Source organism: Homarus americanus, unplaced genomic scaffold (assembly GCF_018991925.1).
Source record: "Homarus americanus isolate GMGI-L3 unplaced genomic scaffold, GMGI_Hamer_2.0 scaffold50564, whole genome shotgun sequence".
Classification (NCBI taxonomy): domain Eukaryota; kingdom Metazoa; phylum Arthropoda; class Malacostraca; order Decapoda; family Nephropidae; genus Homarus; species Homarus americanus.
In genome coordinates this window covers 4,862,012-4,876,116 of record NW_024715014.1, presented here as the reverse complement: position 1 = coordinate 4,876,116, position 14,105 = coordinate 4,862,012, and the positions used below count along the sequence as shown (strand labels likewise).

The 14,105-nt window shown below is 37.5% G+C and overlaps 1 protein-coding gene across 1 annotated transcript; it reads left to right on the top strand.

Moving 5' to 3' along the window:
* Window positions 1-3,586: 3,586 nt before the first annotated feature.
* On the top strand, window positions 3,587-14,105 carry LOC121853902 (protein Asterix-like). Its single transcript, XM_042348298.1, has 4 exons — window positions 3,587-3,736; window positions 6,184-6,292; window positions 10,735-10,832; window positions 12,920-14,105. The coding sequence occupies exons 1-4, from the start codon at window positions 3,684-3,686 to the stop codon at window positions 12,993-12,995; spliced, it is 336 nt and encodes a 111-aa protein (XP_042204232.1). The 5' UTR covers window positions 3,587-3,683; the 3' UTR covers window positions 12,996-14,105.

The following is a 14,105-nucleotide window of genomic DNA, read 5'->3' as shown; positions in this document are numbered from 1 at the left end:
CGTGAGCGGTGACGCAATGCTGAAGTTGCCTCACCCAACATGTGAGACATATTACCTAAATATTTTGACAACACCGTCTCGTCTGTGCCAAATAATACATAAACTCCCTCTGATTTCAGTTGAACTTTTATGGTTGATACATAATTATGCTGTATATTCGTCTATAAGCTCTCATAATAGCTGCCCAGTGTCCATTAGTAATGCTGTATGTAATACGGGTAACTATATTGATATTGAATCGGTTTATTTAGCCAGAAAAATACAATATTGACATGTCTGAGCCAAGCGAGAGTCTGAGCACTTCTAGTGGCTCCCGATAAATAATCTCAAACAATTATTATATAACATTTGACTTCATTTCAATAAGTACGGCGGTCGAGTGGATACAGTGCTCGCCTCCTATTCTGTGGGTCGGTGGTTCGATCTCTGTGCACTCCCGGTTCACCCTGCTTGGAGAAGTGAATGCGGCTGAGTGCAGAACCGACCCTGGTGCCTACTTAAGTACCATTAGTTTGGTAGACAGTGTTGAGTCTGTCTCCGCACTGCTTCTAATGGGACCCACGCTCACTCTCAGTATCATCTGGATTACCTCATTCAACAATATGTTAGTAAATACAAATTAGAATTTTACCATGTTAGTCACGCGTGTGTGTGTGTGTGTGTAATGCGTCTAGTGTGGCAGCATTATGTCAGTGTTAATGTGTAGGCACTGCTTCCTTCCTCTCGCCTGGCTAACATCCCAGGTCATTGCCCAGGGATGAGCGTAAATAACAAGTGGGGTGCCACGCGCGACTCAACGAGATCCAGTTAATTTTACGAGAGAATATGGTCAACGGCCTCTTCAAAAATGCTCCCATTTCCATTAATCTGTACATGCTCTACAGCTCTAAATAATGCTAGTGCCGTCAAAACTGGTCCAAACTTTAGCACTAACATTAACCAAGCATTTGGCTAAGTATAGTGAATGCCTTCTTACTAATAATAATCCCACACCTCGGAGATTTAAAGATGTGTTCCTCTGTCCACAAATAAAGGCGAATATATTGACCCACATTAGTCCCGGTACAATATTCCTCTGTTCTCTGGTGACCAGGTGACGTTGCTGGTAGTGTACGCTATCCCTCGCGTGACTGATCATGTTAAACACATAGCCAGCAAAGGCAGGTATAATGTTCTTCATCTATCACGACAAATGGTTCAGGTTCTCAAGTGATATATTCAAGTTTCCCTTCAAGAGTAAAGACGGTAAGCAATTCCTCACAACTCATGCACTCGAGACAATATTCTTCCTCTTGATAACCATCTGACTTCAGCGTGGAGGATAGGGGATACATGAGGAATCCCCATTTCCTCACAAAGCATGGAGGTTACTTCCATTAACAAGAACGACAAATTAGTCAGTCAATCATCCTAGCTTAGGTTAGGTTAAGTTAGGAGATATGATCATTTACAGTAGTTCGATCACGTATCTACTTTTTCAGCAGATTTTCGCGACACACTTGGGAGATAACAGTGACTCACAGTTTGGGAGTCACTGGGTTATGGCAATGATCAGTGTATCTTTAATGTAATGATATCCAAGTTATTTCTCTTTTGCAAATAAATTTGTTAAAGACATAATAAAACTTTCAACATCGTTAGATAGTTCACGATGTATCTTTGCAAGGCAATTTATGCTCTCTGTTCCGATTATATTTTTATCATATCCGCCACTTATCAGCTTACTTGCCGTTTGGGCGGTTTAGCCAGTGTTAGTACAGGAGGAAACCGGGGAACTGGAAACCTGTGGTGTTTGGTAGTGAGGGTCAGACTGTATAACACCCTTCTCATGTGTGTCTGGGCCAAGGCTCGAACAGTAGAAAAACCACACTCAGCAGTAATAGATGATGTTGGCAAAGTCCCATATATGCCACAATCTCTTAGTGACAGGTAATTATCTGAACACTGCTCATAAGTAGACGTTACAGTATTTAGTAAGGAGCTTTTAGCTACAGAATTCCACCGTGATTTCAACAAATTGTACTCGGTGATATTGTGGGTTACGGGTTGTTTGGGCTCACACTCAGGGTGGGATGGAGAAAGGAAACTCACAATGTGCTCTCTGTATACATGTTGTATTGGATGTACAATGCAGCTTGGTGCTGGGAAGTGGCAGCGTGGTTACAAGCGTGATGTAGAGAGAGCTGGTTGGTGAGGGCGCTCAGAGGAGGACAGCGGGAGCGAGGACCGCCAGGCAGCGGTGGAGGAGGTGGTGTTGGTTGCTGCGGCTGTAGCTAGAAGAAGAGAGAGGTCACCACAAGGTCAGGTCTTAAATAGCGGAGGTAGGCGTGGCTTAGTAGTTGACCTCCGTGATGTAAGGCAGCGCTGGTTGACCTAGACCACGAGGCATACACTGGGGAATTCGCGGGGTCGGCTACCCAGCAACAAATAGCGTTTGTAGGGGAGAAATCCACTACAATATAATAATCTCCTTCGTCTGGCATTATACTGTTTAAAATAAATTCCTTATACATGATTAATGCAGGGCCAAGGTCATCAAAGGAAGTCTTATCAAAATAACTGGGAAGTCAGTGAACGGACTGTAATATAATAATTTGTAAAACGTTTTACAAACTGATTAAGAAGTTAACCAACAAATGGGATAAAGGTTGCTGTGATAATATTCATGGGGACTGTATGATGGACGATTGGATCCATGAGCCTGTCTACCAGCTAGCCTTGGCACAGATATAGTTAGTTATGTTGATATTGGGCCTCCTCTTCAAGTATCGACACATGTACTCCACCCCCAAAAAAGTACTCAGCTGAGCGGAAAAGATATTATTATTGTTATTATTATTATCATTATTATTATTATCATTATTATTATTATAATTATTATTATTATTATTATTATTATTATTATTATTATTATTATTATTACTGTTATTACTATTATTATTATTATTATTGTATTTTGGGGGGACACATACCCTGGTGACACTTGTATAATTTGTATAAATAACATACAGCAAACGAGTTTCCCCTTCCAAATGTTTACCGTTTTTTGTTAAACTTTGTAATAGAAAACGTAAATATTCATTTTATGGCCGTGGCTATTTTTCTAATAGTAATATTTTTTTTATATTTGGGTTTGTTGTATTCAAATCTTACCTTCATTTCTTGTACAAATTGTGATTTTTTTAATATAAATAAAAACAGAAAAGAAGTTTTTCATATAAAATTCGCTCATTTGCCCCCAAAATGAATGTCGTATTTTAGTAAACACACACACACACACACATATATATATATATATATATATATATATATATATATATATATATATATATATATATATATATATATACACACACCAAAAATGCCTATTCCCATAACCAAAATGAGCCACAGCCATTAAAGACAATTTACCCCGCTGCATTTCCTTCACTCGTGTGACATGTTCTTACATCTTTGTCAGCCACCCTCTGTGTCCCTGAGCGTAGCATCTCTGAATGATTATTCCATCCGATTATTAACTGCTTCCTTAACTTTATTAAGGATAGTTTTTGTCAAACTTGCTATAATATGTTGTATTAGTGATCCCTTAGAAGTGGTGACAGACCCTCGGTGTGTCAGGGCAGCAGACGACGGCTCGGTGGGCTACAGTCACTGGCTCCTTAACTCCTGATATTATCACCAAAATGCAAACATCAAATAGCAGTTCTGACCCAAGGAGGGTAGATAAGATTATCAGGTAACTAGCAGACGATAATGTTGAAGATAGTCCAGTTAAAGTTATAAAGGGCCATTAGGTAAGGTATTTAGCCATGTCAATACCGATGATTCAATTTCATCATCATTCACTTATTACCCGAGGCCCAGTTTTATGGAGGTGCATTAGACGAAATTCCTGAAGAGATCATTTAGTGGCACAGCTAAGTAGATTTTCAAGATTCTGTGAACAAAATGTAAAAAATTGCAGTGGCTATTTGTCTAGCTTATACTACAGACGGGCATCAGTCCCCAGCACCTGTTGGAGAAGTCTCTCTCGATACATCCTTAAGGTGACCCCATGTCGAGGTGCATCTCAACGATCAGTTATGTTGTTCAGTTGTCGTTTCACAGTGTCTTTCAGTACTGAGAAACAATTCTCAATATGATTTAGGAAAGGTGAGTGTGGAGGAAGCTTCTTGATGACACGATCCTCAAATTCCTGTTCAAATCCTTCATGACGTGGTGCATTATCCATTAAAATCACAGCAGCCTCAGGACCTAGCACAGAATCCAGCAAGGTCATGAAGTTTTTGAATACCTCCTTGGTCACAGATGTTACATGAATTTCATAATAGAATTGGCCTGCCAGATCGGAGATAGCTGCTATCAATGTCACGTTACTGCCACTCTGTCCTGCAACGATCCTGTTGAAGCGTGGAGCCCGGCCGTAGGTCCTACACGTATACGGGTTGTAGCCGGTTTCACCTACTTACACACGATGTTGATGAATGCCATCCTCATACATGTGCTGAGCAAACGCTACACGAGCGGCTTTCGTGTCCTCTGAATTGCAGTCAGCCAGTACATTGTGTACCTGTTTCAGGGTTATAAGCACGCTATCCAAAGCCCTAGAAACAGTCATGTTGCATACTTGTGGCTTGCCTGGAAATGTTTGCCAAAGTGCATGGTTAAGCTCCAATGGTGATCGTTGGTGTAGCCTCAACAAGCATCACCAAAAAGTCCTTCGCCTCGTCATCCAGCACAGGTGGTCGTCGTCCTCCATGGCGGCCCCGTTTTTCTCCTGTCTCAACAAACTTGCAAATTATTTCTTATGCTGTGGTTCTTGAAATTCGTATCTCGGCAGCAGTGACCAGAAAATCCTCTCCAGCTTTATGTCGAGTAATTATTCTATCACAATCTTCGTCTGACACCCGGCGATATCATCTGTGAGGCATAGCAGGGTGCTTCCGAAGTGTGCCAGACCGACTATGCACTGTACTCGTCGAATGAGTGTCTTGGGACTGTTACCGATCTGCCGATAGCACCAAGGGGTATGATAGTTATGTTGTTTGTCAATTTATTATCTGTTTGTCAAAATTTTATGGTGGTATGTCATTCTCCAATTGTTACATTCTCAAACTATATGTAGACTGTTGGTTTATTGTTCACGTCTGTCAACTTCATAACTTATGTCAATCATTTCCATTAGCATGAACGAACAGTTATTTTAGAATGTCACTCAATATGTGTTCTGTCATTCGGTTATGAAATATGTCATATAGGTATATAACAATGTCTCAACGTATATGTGAAAAGGTGTACTGCCACGCCGTTCTTTGTTCTGGGTGTGTACTGCCCCTTTTTCTGACAGAACCTGTAGTTAGGTTGCTAGATAAGATCCCATTTTCTTTGGTTTTATGACAAATCCTTCTCTTTTTTTTTCTCTTTTTTTATACAAGTATCCTTTGTTTAGCATTGATTCACTTAATATTAATTCGGTTAAGCGATAAAACAATTTGACACTTTTTCACTTAAAGTTAGGTACAATTTGGTTTAGCGATACTTGACTCATTCTCACTGGGGATGAGGTGGCCTGCGAGATGGCATGTTGCCGTTGTTACATGGAATGAAACTATAGAAGTTGTGGGAAAACCATTACAATCAGCTGTGTGACTACCCGGCTGAACAATGTTGTGTTGGCTCGAGGATGGTTTGAGTGCATGAAGAAGCTATATTTTGTACATAAAATATGTACTTTTGTATTTTATGTTATGCTATGTATCCATTTTCTTGTTTATCATATCAATTTATTTTTATTTGTTCGAATTAGGCTCACCTTGTGCTCACTAAATCGTTTAACTTTGAGACCGTTTATAGCAAACTCATTTATTGTAATTATTAGGGAGTGCAGTACAGTACTGTACTCGGTGTTTACCGTCCTGCCGTGTGAACCTGTTGTTCGACCTTTGTGCTTTGCTGTTATCCTGTTTAGCGATAATTTCGCTTCACATTAGGTTTTCAGTAATGCAGCCCCATCATTAATTGGTGATATCTGTCTCTCTTTCGAGCCTCACATAATCTCCGTTTCCATTGCTTTGATTCCCTTGTCCCATTAGTTGACTACACATTCAGACACCAACACTTGATACAATTGTCTTGCAAAGTTACAATTAGGATAAGTGAAAAAATTTATATATATATTGACAGGTATAAACCACCAGCACAAGGAACCCCAGGGGCTCCTGGTGAAGACCCAACCACTGACTACATGAATGTCTTGGGCATGATCTTCAGTATGTGTGGACTTATGATGAGGGTAAGTATTGTACATGTACAGTATTCTGTTGGTAGGATAATGAACAATTATATTTTACTCATTTTTTTCTTTTCCGAATTCTCATTGTCAGGAGAATAGATATTTCTGAAGTATCAGGACACTTTCTTATGAAGTTATAAAAAAGTTAGGGAATTTTACTTCTGTCACTTTTGTGATATAAAATCTCTGTATTACCAACATGTGGCTATGACAGTCTTCTAAAGGTGGTGACATCCCTTGCCTACAGAACTCTTTATTGGATGTTTTGAATGTCTGATGGTATCACATTTGAACATCTAGAGCCATGAGCTTCTCATTGCATTTTCTGTGTATAGTGTTTGTATTTGATATAAACCTTAGTTTGTCCAATAAGTCAGCACCTCTTAGGATATGTTAACAAAAACTATTGCCGTTAAGTGCTTGGAAATGTAGTAAATGTTTGACTAACACTTGGCCAGCTGGAAGAGATGTAATGTATCAGGGTTGCCACATGTCAAGTAATGTCTGGGAATTTTGTGGCAGGTCAGGTGGAAAATTTTGTTTTGAAAAGGTCATGGAAAAGTCAGTAAATTGAATTTCCATACACTTTAAGATTTTTTTTTTTTTTTAATTTCTCAAAATCTTTATTGCTGAGATACTTCAGTCCATGAAACCTCTTCTCTGACTGATATAGAGACTTGTGGACTGCATGGTGTACATGGTATCTTTAGAACAGGTTGGAAGATTGATCATATTTTGTGGTTCTCCAGTATCTGTTCAGTGAGTCTCCTAGAAGAAGATCTGACTACACAACAATAATTGGCAGCAAAGTATTTCCCCATCAGTTCTGTGGTACACAATGGGTTTAAGATTGTACTGTAGGAGAAAGTTCTGCCTTGATCTGGGAAAATGCCGCAAAATGCGGGTTACGGAAGTGTTTCGTTCCTGAAAATCTTTCCATAATGCGGAATTCCGAAACGTGAAACCATTCCTCTCATATACTTTCATTATTTAAATTGAGATGAATTACCCAAGTTTGGGAAGCCTTGAACCCAGGAGCTGTTTTTTCCTTGGTTGAAATAAAGGCTCTGACAGTCATACACTTCCAAAAGAGGCCTGTTTCATCAACATTATGCACCTACTGTGGGATGTACCCATGATGTGCGACCGTGGGAGGAGGGTGCAGCGTCCGGAATCTCTACCTCCCCCTACCAGGCCAAGCTGTGTGCTGCGTTATTGTTATTTTTTAACTCGTTATTTTTGGTAGATATACTGTACGTAATTTTCTTAATATTTGTTTTTTCTTTTTATTCTGTTACATGTACACACAATCATTCATTCAAAATGTTTAAAAAATAAATAGATAAAAGAAATGATTGTCATAAGGTCAAAAACATAAGAGAATAAACATTTCTTATGTGCTTGGTAGTTAGCGCATAGTTGTTGAGATCTCAGCCACACTAGTCTCCTGTGTGTAGTGAAACTACAGTACTGTATTACCAACTGGCAATGCAGTATTTTTCTTTTCTTTTATTTTTTAGTACTGTACAGTATACCATATTTTACAGCATATAAGATACATTTTATTGTCTGAAAAATGGCTTAAAAATCGGCCTGCATCCTATATGTAATGTTGCTGTCTCCTGTAGGCTAATGAATCCACCAGTTGCTGTCTCCGGTAGTCTAAATTCTACCTGACCCACCTCCAGAATTAAAAATGTTATTGCTTACTTAAACACATAATCATTTTTAATTAATAACCCGAGATGATTAATTATCCGTACGGCAGGCAATTGCAGAGTAATTAGTGGCCAAAATGACCCTTGAAAGATTTTACTGACATTTTTCACTGCTAATTACTCATCAACTATGGGTTTCCAAGGTGTGATTTAGAGTTTGTTTTATTCTGAAAGTACTTAATTAGTTAAACCCCTTAAATTTCAATTCTGAGAAAAAAGGAAATTTTGGTCAAAAATTTTGTAAGGTGTAAGACTTACATTTTTGTGGTTTTGGGCCAAAAATTAGATTTTGCTGAAAATCACAATATGGGTACAGTACTCCTGAGCTTGCTGATTATGAATATGTGCTCCACAAGTCGATTGCAGAGTAATTAGTGGCCAAAATGACCCTTGAAAGATTTTACTGACTTTTTCACTGCTAATTACTCATCAACTATGGGTTTCCAAGGTGTGATTTAGAGTTTGTGTGTTATTTTGAAAGTACTTAATTAGTTAAACCCCTTAAATTTCAGTTCTGAGAAAAAAGTATATTTTGGTCAAAAATTTTGTAAGGTGTATGACAGGGGTGTCAAACTCATGGCCCGCTGGCCAAATGTGGCCCTTGGGATGGTCAGGTGTGGCCCGCGGGATGACGGTAAAAATTATCATCCCGTGAAATTATGAAAGAAATAGATATAATCATGTTTATTTAGTAAAATAAATTTTACATACTTAAGATCAGACAAACCCAAATCTGGTATTCCTGGTAAGCTAGGTTAGGCAATGTGTGTGAAGCTGTAAACTTCAATCCTGCAAATATGTGATATAGCACTTGTGTTGGCCCTGATGAGGGTAACTAAAATAAGAATTGGTCTCGAAAGGTATTGAGTTTGACACCACTGATTTTGGCCTACTAAATATATACTGTAGATAATGTTATGGTAAGTATCAGAAAAGCACATAGGCATGGCTAGGTTTATTACAGTGATGAAAAGGGTACGCACAATACTGTAGTCCACAAAACATGTAGCTATGCTTTCTTTATTTGGGTCCCCCGTCTGAGGAGTCCCTTTTCTCATTGCTTCAGGATGCCCGAGTCCTCTGTTTGCTCTCAGTCTTAGAGTACACCCGAGACTTTGTTATTCCTTAGTAATGACACAGAATTTGAAATTGCAACTGGGGTTGCAATTGTTGAGGCAACTTAGATATGTCTGATTACAGCAAATGTGTTATTGTCAATTTGTAGGTGAAAGATTTTATCCTCAATAGATGTAGGTGAAGCAAATGGGGAAAAACACCTGGAGGCAACTGCGTGATAACAAAATTCTCGGCTTGAAAAATGCGCTATAACAGCAGGTGTGTAGATTTTGATGGAGGCGTGATAACGAAAATCACGATAACCAAGTGTGCTATAACCAAGGGATGACTGTACAGTAATTTTTATTTATTCCTCGCATTTTATGGTACTACAGTATACTGTACAGTATATGCGACCCTGGTCCCTAATAGCCTCTGATAATGAGAAGTGTACGTACTATACTGGATATAAAAAAATATGGGGTGAATGTTGCAGTTTGGAATCCTCTTATTTACTTTAAATCTTATTGGGAAAATTTACCCGATATTCACTAAATTGTTTTTCACAATGACTTTTAGGAATGCATCATTTGCGATAACCGAGGTATTCCTGTGCAATATATGAGTTCCAGTAACCAGGAAAAAAGTAATACTGTATTCTTTCATAACACATTTTCAGTGAGGTAAAGTGAATCAGTGTTTTCATGAGTGAGTTGTCTAATTCATTTTATTCTTGATATTGTTAGAAAATGTGTTTAGGTAGTTACTTCTCACACTTGAACTTCTCTTTCTTAGAAACTATTTGTCTTTGTGAGTGATTTTTATTTTTAATGAAAACAAAATACAAACCTGATTTGCTGTTGATATAACCTATTAGCTTAATTCATTTATTCTAATTTTATGTAGTGAATAGCAATATTTTATATACGGGAGGTCCCCGAAGAACGTACGACCACCCACCGATACAACAGGGTTAAACTTGAAATTTACAGTGTTTTTTACCTAATGACTTATTTTTTACCTTCATTTACTGTATTTTGTTATTCTATTTCTTCTTTTGTCTTAAATTAAGTGATATTAAATGTATATAAGGACTTAGGCTATGATATGGTGGGATTTTAAACATTGTTTTGTAAGTACGGTATACATATAGCAGGTTTTCCGACTTACAAATGTCCTTAGGAACGGAACCCACTCGTAACCCAGGGAACCCCTGTAATTCCTTGTAATTTAGTAAAAAAGGGAGTTACAGTAAACCCTTGATAACTCGACACATATGGGCCTTGCCGTGTTATCCCAAATTCTGACTTATCGAGGCACTTTCCCCCTCCTACAAAAAGACAACAATAAAAAATTATTGACCCATATATGTGTGCATGTACAGGTACTGTAATTACTAATTGTAAAAAAAGTAGCACTTACCATCACTGCAGGTGAAGAATGAAGTATCATAGTAGGTGACACAGAGGCATGGTAGGTGACCTAGAGGCATGGTAGATGACGCAGGTGGACAGGTATGCCAAGATTTTCCCAGATAATTTTATATAACTCGGCATTTCCCAAGTTATACTATAATACTTTCTGAGACCATATCCTTGCCGAGTTATCGAGGGTTTACTGTACAATGTGCTGTACAGAATCGGTATAGTAATGCGTAAACTCTTCCAGTTGAAGTGGTGTGCTTGGGTGGCACTCTACTGCTCCTGCATCAGCTTTGCCAACTCCAGAGTCAATGATGACACTAAACAGATGCTCAGCAGTTTCATGTAAGTCTTTGTTTCTTGTAGTTTTTTATTTATAACACTAAATATAGTACTGTAGTAGGGAAAAAGTAGCCAAACTGTTTATAAGAAAGATTCATGCCTTCCTTATTGCCATAAAGAATCAACCTCAAAGAAGGATGCATTTTCCATTGTTAGGGGACACCCTCCCCCCCCTTCCTTTGTATGTGCAAAACTTAATTACTGCATTATATTGAGATCACATGGCTGCTGTTTTAGCTACTTCTGACTTTCCCTTAACTATCTGGGCATCATCATGGATATGTCCATGATGAAATGTACCAGTATCTCATGGCATTACAGAAATTTCAGTTTATAACTGAGTCTGGACTAGACAACTCTGATATCCTTCCTTCATCCAATTGTATGTTTTGAATTTTAATATATTTACGAGTAATTAGCATGATTCTTTTGATTCCTAAGACAGTGGACAAGCGTAATGGGCCAAGCCTTGCTTTCAAATACACCAGTTCCCCAATAACGTTGTTTCTTCATAACGTCATTGTAAAAAGAAAGTGCGTATGAAAATAAATATATATAACAATTTTAAAAATTTGGTACAAAGGCGCTCAGCGCCTGATTGTGATAACAGCCCACTGTGTAAGTGACTAGTGTGGGCGTCATATTTGTTTGTTATTGTTCAGAGGTTGGTTGATGCTCTTCCACCATTCACTTAAAATCCAATTATAAATTTATTTGAGCCCTAGAACAGTGAGTGCTAAACATACATTATGCACCACTACTGGTTGTGGCCACAGAAAGAAGAGGAAAAGTGTTACATTAGAAGTTAAATTACATGTGGTAAAGAGATTTAAAGAAGGACAGTGAGCTGTGGACATAGCAAGAGCTGTCCGTTTACAGCCTATAACTGTAGGTAAGAACAATATGTGGAAATGCAGACAATATCAAATCATGTGCTGAAAGTGTTACTCCATTATTTGCTACAAAGTTAACTTATAACAGAAGTAGCATTATGGAAAGAATGCTGAACATTTGGATCGAGGATCAGCTTCAACAAACTTTCTTTGTTCGTTACTCTCCATACAGGTGAAAGCTCTAAGTTTATTTGAAACTTTAAAACAAGAGGAAGGTGATAGTGATGAAAGTGAAACATTTGTGGCAAGTTGTGAGAAAGTTTTGACCAGAAATGTACCCAAGGAACATTACCCCTATTTATATCATTGTGTCTTTGGCAAAATCATTTTCACTTAGTCATGGTTTTCAGGAACCTACCAAAGACGTTAATGGGGGAATTGGTGTACAGTACATTATCCCCTTTTAAGGGTTATGATAACACTGCAAAGGTGTGAATGTTATCAGTGGATTAGTCTCAGCCATCAGCAATTTTAAATCCATATGCTGATGGTGACTATACATGAGTCATCCAGTGCAGACTTTTGTAAGATGAGACTTCAGGTCAGTCCATCACTTTTTGCTGAGATTCGGTTTTTCTTTATGATGGTTTTCCTCAACTACAGTCACTTGTTCTACTTTGGTTTCTCACACTGGAACCTTGATATTTCTTCTTGTTTTTAAGTAACTTCATCTTTCCATGTGTTCCTTTAGCTCAATGCAAAAAAGTGGCACCCATTTTGCTTATGTAATAATCAAGCCAATGCATTTTAAATTAAAGATTTTTAAATAGACAAAAGATACTGAGTAAACTGCTTGGCCAAGATTGTACATGTGGCTACTCTGTAACTCTCCATAGGAACACTATCAATAGTATAGATGTGTGCAGTAATTAAATAATGTATGAATAAAATGACATTACAGGTATTGAGAGTGGAGAATATGTGGTATGGTTAAACTGACGAGGCTGGATAGGAAGGAGGGTTTAATTACAGTACAGTACTTGTATACAATATACTATACTGTATGGTACATTGATTCCTCAACAGCATAGTCTTGACTCAATAGTCCATGTTTGAAGCCGTATTGTGGATGGATTTTTGGTTACTTTCTTCATATGATTTTATTTTCCAGTTAATGACTAAGTGTATTTTGTCAGAGCCACTTTACAGCCCTGTAATATGTCATTTACAGTATACTGTATTTTCTAAATATTCCAGGTTGTCCATATCTGCAGTTGTGATGTCCTACCTTCAGAACCCACAGCCTATGACACCTCCATGGTCTAATATATAAAGAGCATTATATATAAATATGTTAGAAGTGAGCCAACCAATAAGTTTTTATTTATTTTTTTTTCACTTTCTTGGGGTTGTATTATTAAAGGACAAATTTAAATTTGTATTGTCTGATCTGATATATTATGGTCCAAGACAGTGGACAAAATAAAGAAATGCATTTTAAGTATACAGCTGTGCCAAGATATTAATGTTATGTGAGAATTAAAAGAATGTTTGTCTAAATCTTTAATGGTTAACAATTGTATATTTTTGAATGTGTGATGTACAGTACCTAAAACAACTAGCTGTGCAGGTGGGGATCGATGTGCTCCGAAATTTTACGTGTGACAAGTGACAGCCCTCATATACCAAAATTTATCGTCCATGGTCGTGTATTGTTTCCCACAAAGTATGCACAGAAAGTTGTTTTAGCTACTGTACATCTCTAGTATACTGTACAATGAATAAGTTTTATACCTAAGAATATGAGAAAATATGCAATGGATTAATTTTCTGTTAACTTGCTATTATCAGGAGGTAACTAAAGTGAATACCTTACCATTCCATTTTATATTATTACATCAAATATTTACTAAAAGTGATTTATATTCAACGTAATACAGGCAGGTAACATTTTGATGTTTGCTTACCAGTAATTGATTTGTGTAATTTTGTTTTTCACTTAAAAATAAAACTTTCTAATTCTAGCTGTTCTGGAGAAACTTTGAGATATCTCCTCATGTGTTGATAGTCTATCCCTTGTAGAGAAATATTCTCTACTGTTTTTATTGGTATTTGGTTTTTCTTTCATTCCTCATCTGTTTGATAAATCCCAGTACTGTACACTAACCTTGAGAGCAGTTATCTGTACTGTCCTTTAAAATTTATGTATTGACCGTGTCTTTGTTCTTCTCATATTGCTAATCTTTACTTTTGATTGTAGTTTTCTTTGAATGTTTATGACTGGCCTGAATAATGAGTGAAAACTTGACTGAAATTTCCTTGTTGATTGTTTCTGTAATGATGTCTATACCTGTACAGTTTGTAATATACAAATCCATTCACTTATGCAATATGTATACTGAATGTGTACTTTTGTATTTCTTAATAAATCCTTTCACAGAAA

Coding starts and splice junctions, on each gene's coding strand:
- LOC121853902 (XM_042348298.1), top strand. CDS start 3,684: ATGCAAACATCAAATAGCAGTTCTGACCCAAGGAGGGTAGATAAGATT. Junction 3,737..6,183: donor AGGGTAGATAAGATTATCAG/GTAACTAGCAGA, acceptor ATATATTGACAG/GTATAAACCACCAGCACAAG. Junction 6,293..10,734: donor TGTGTGGACTTATGATGAGG/GTAAGTATTGTA, acceptor AAACTCTTCCAG/TTGAAGTGGTGTGCTTGGGT.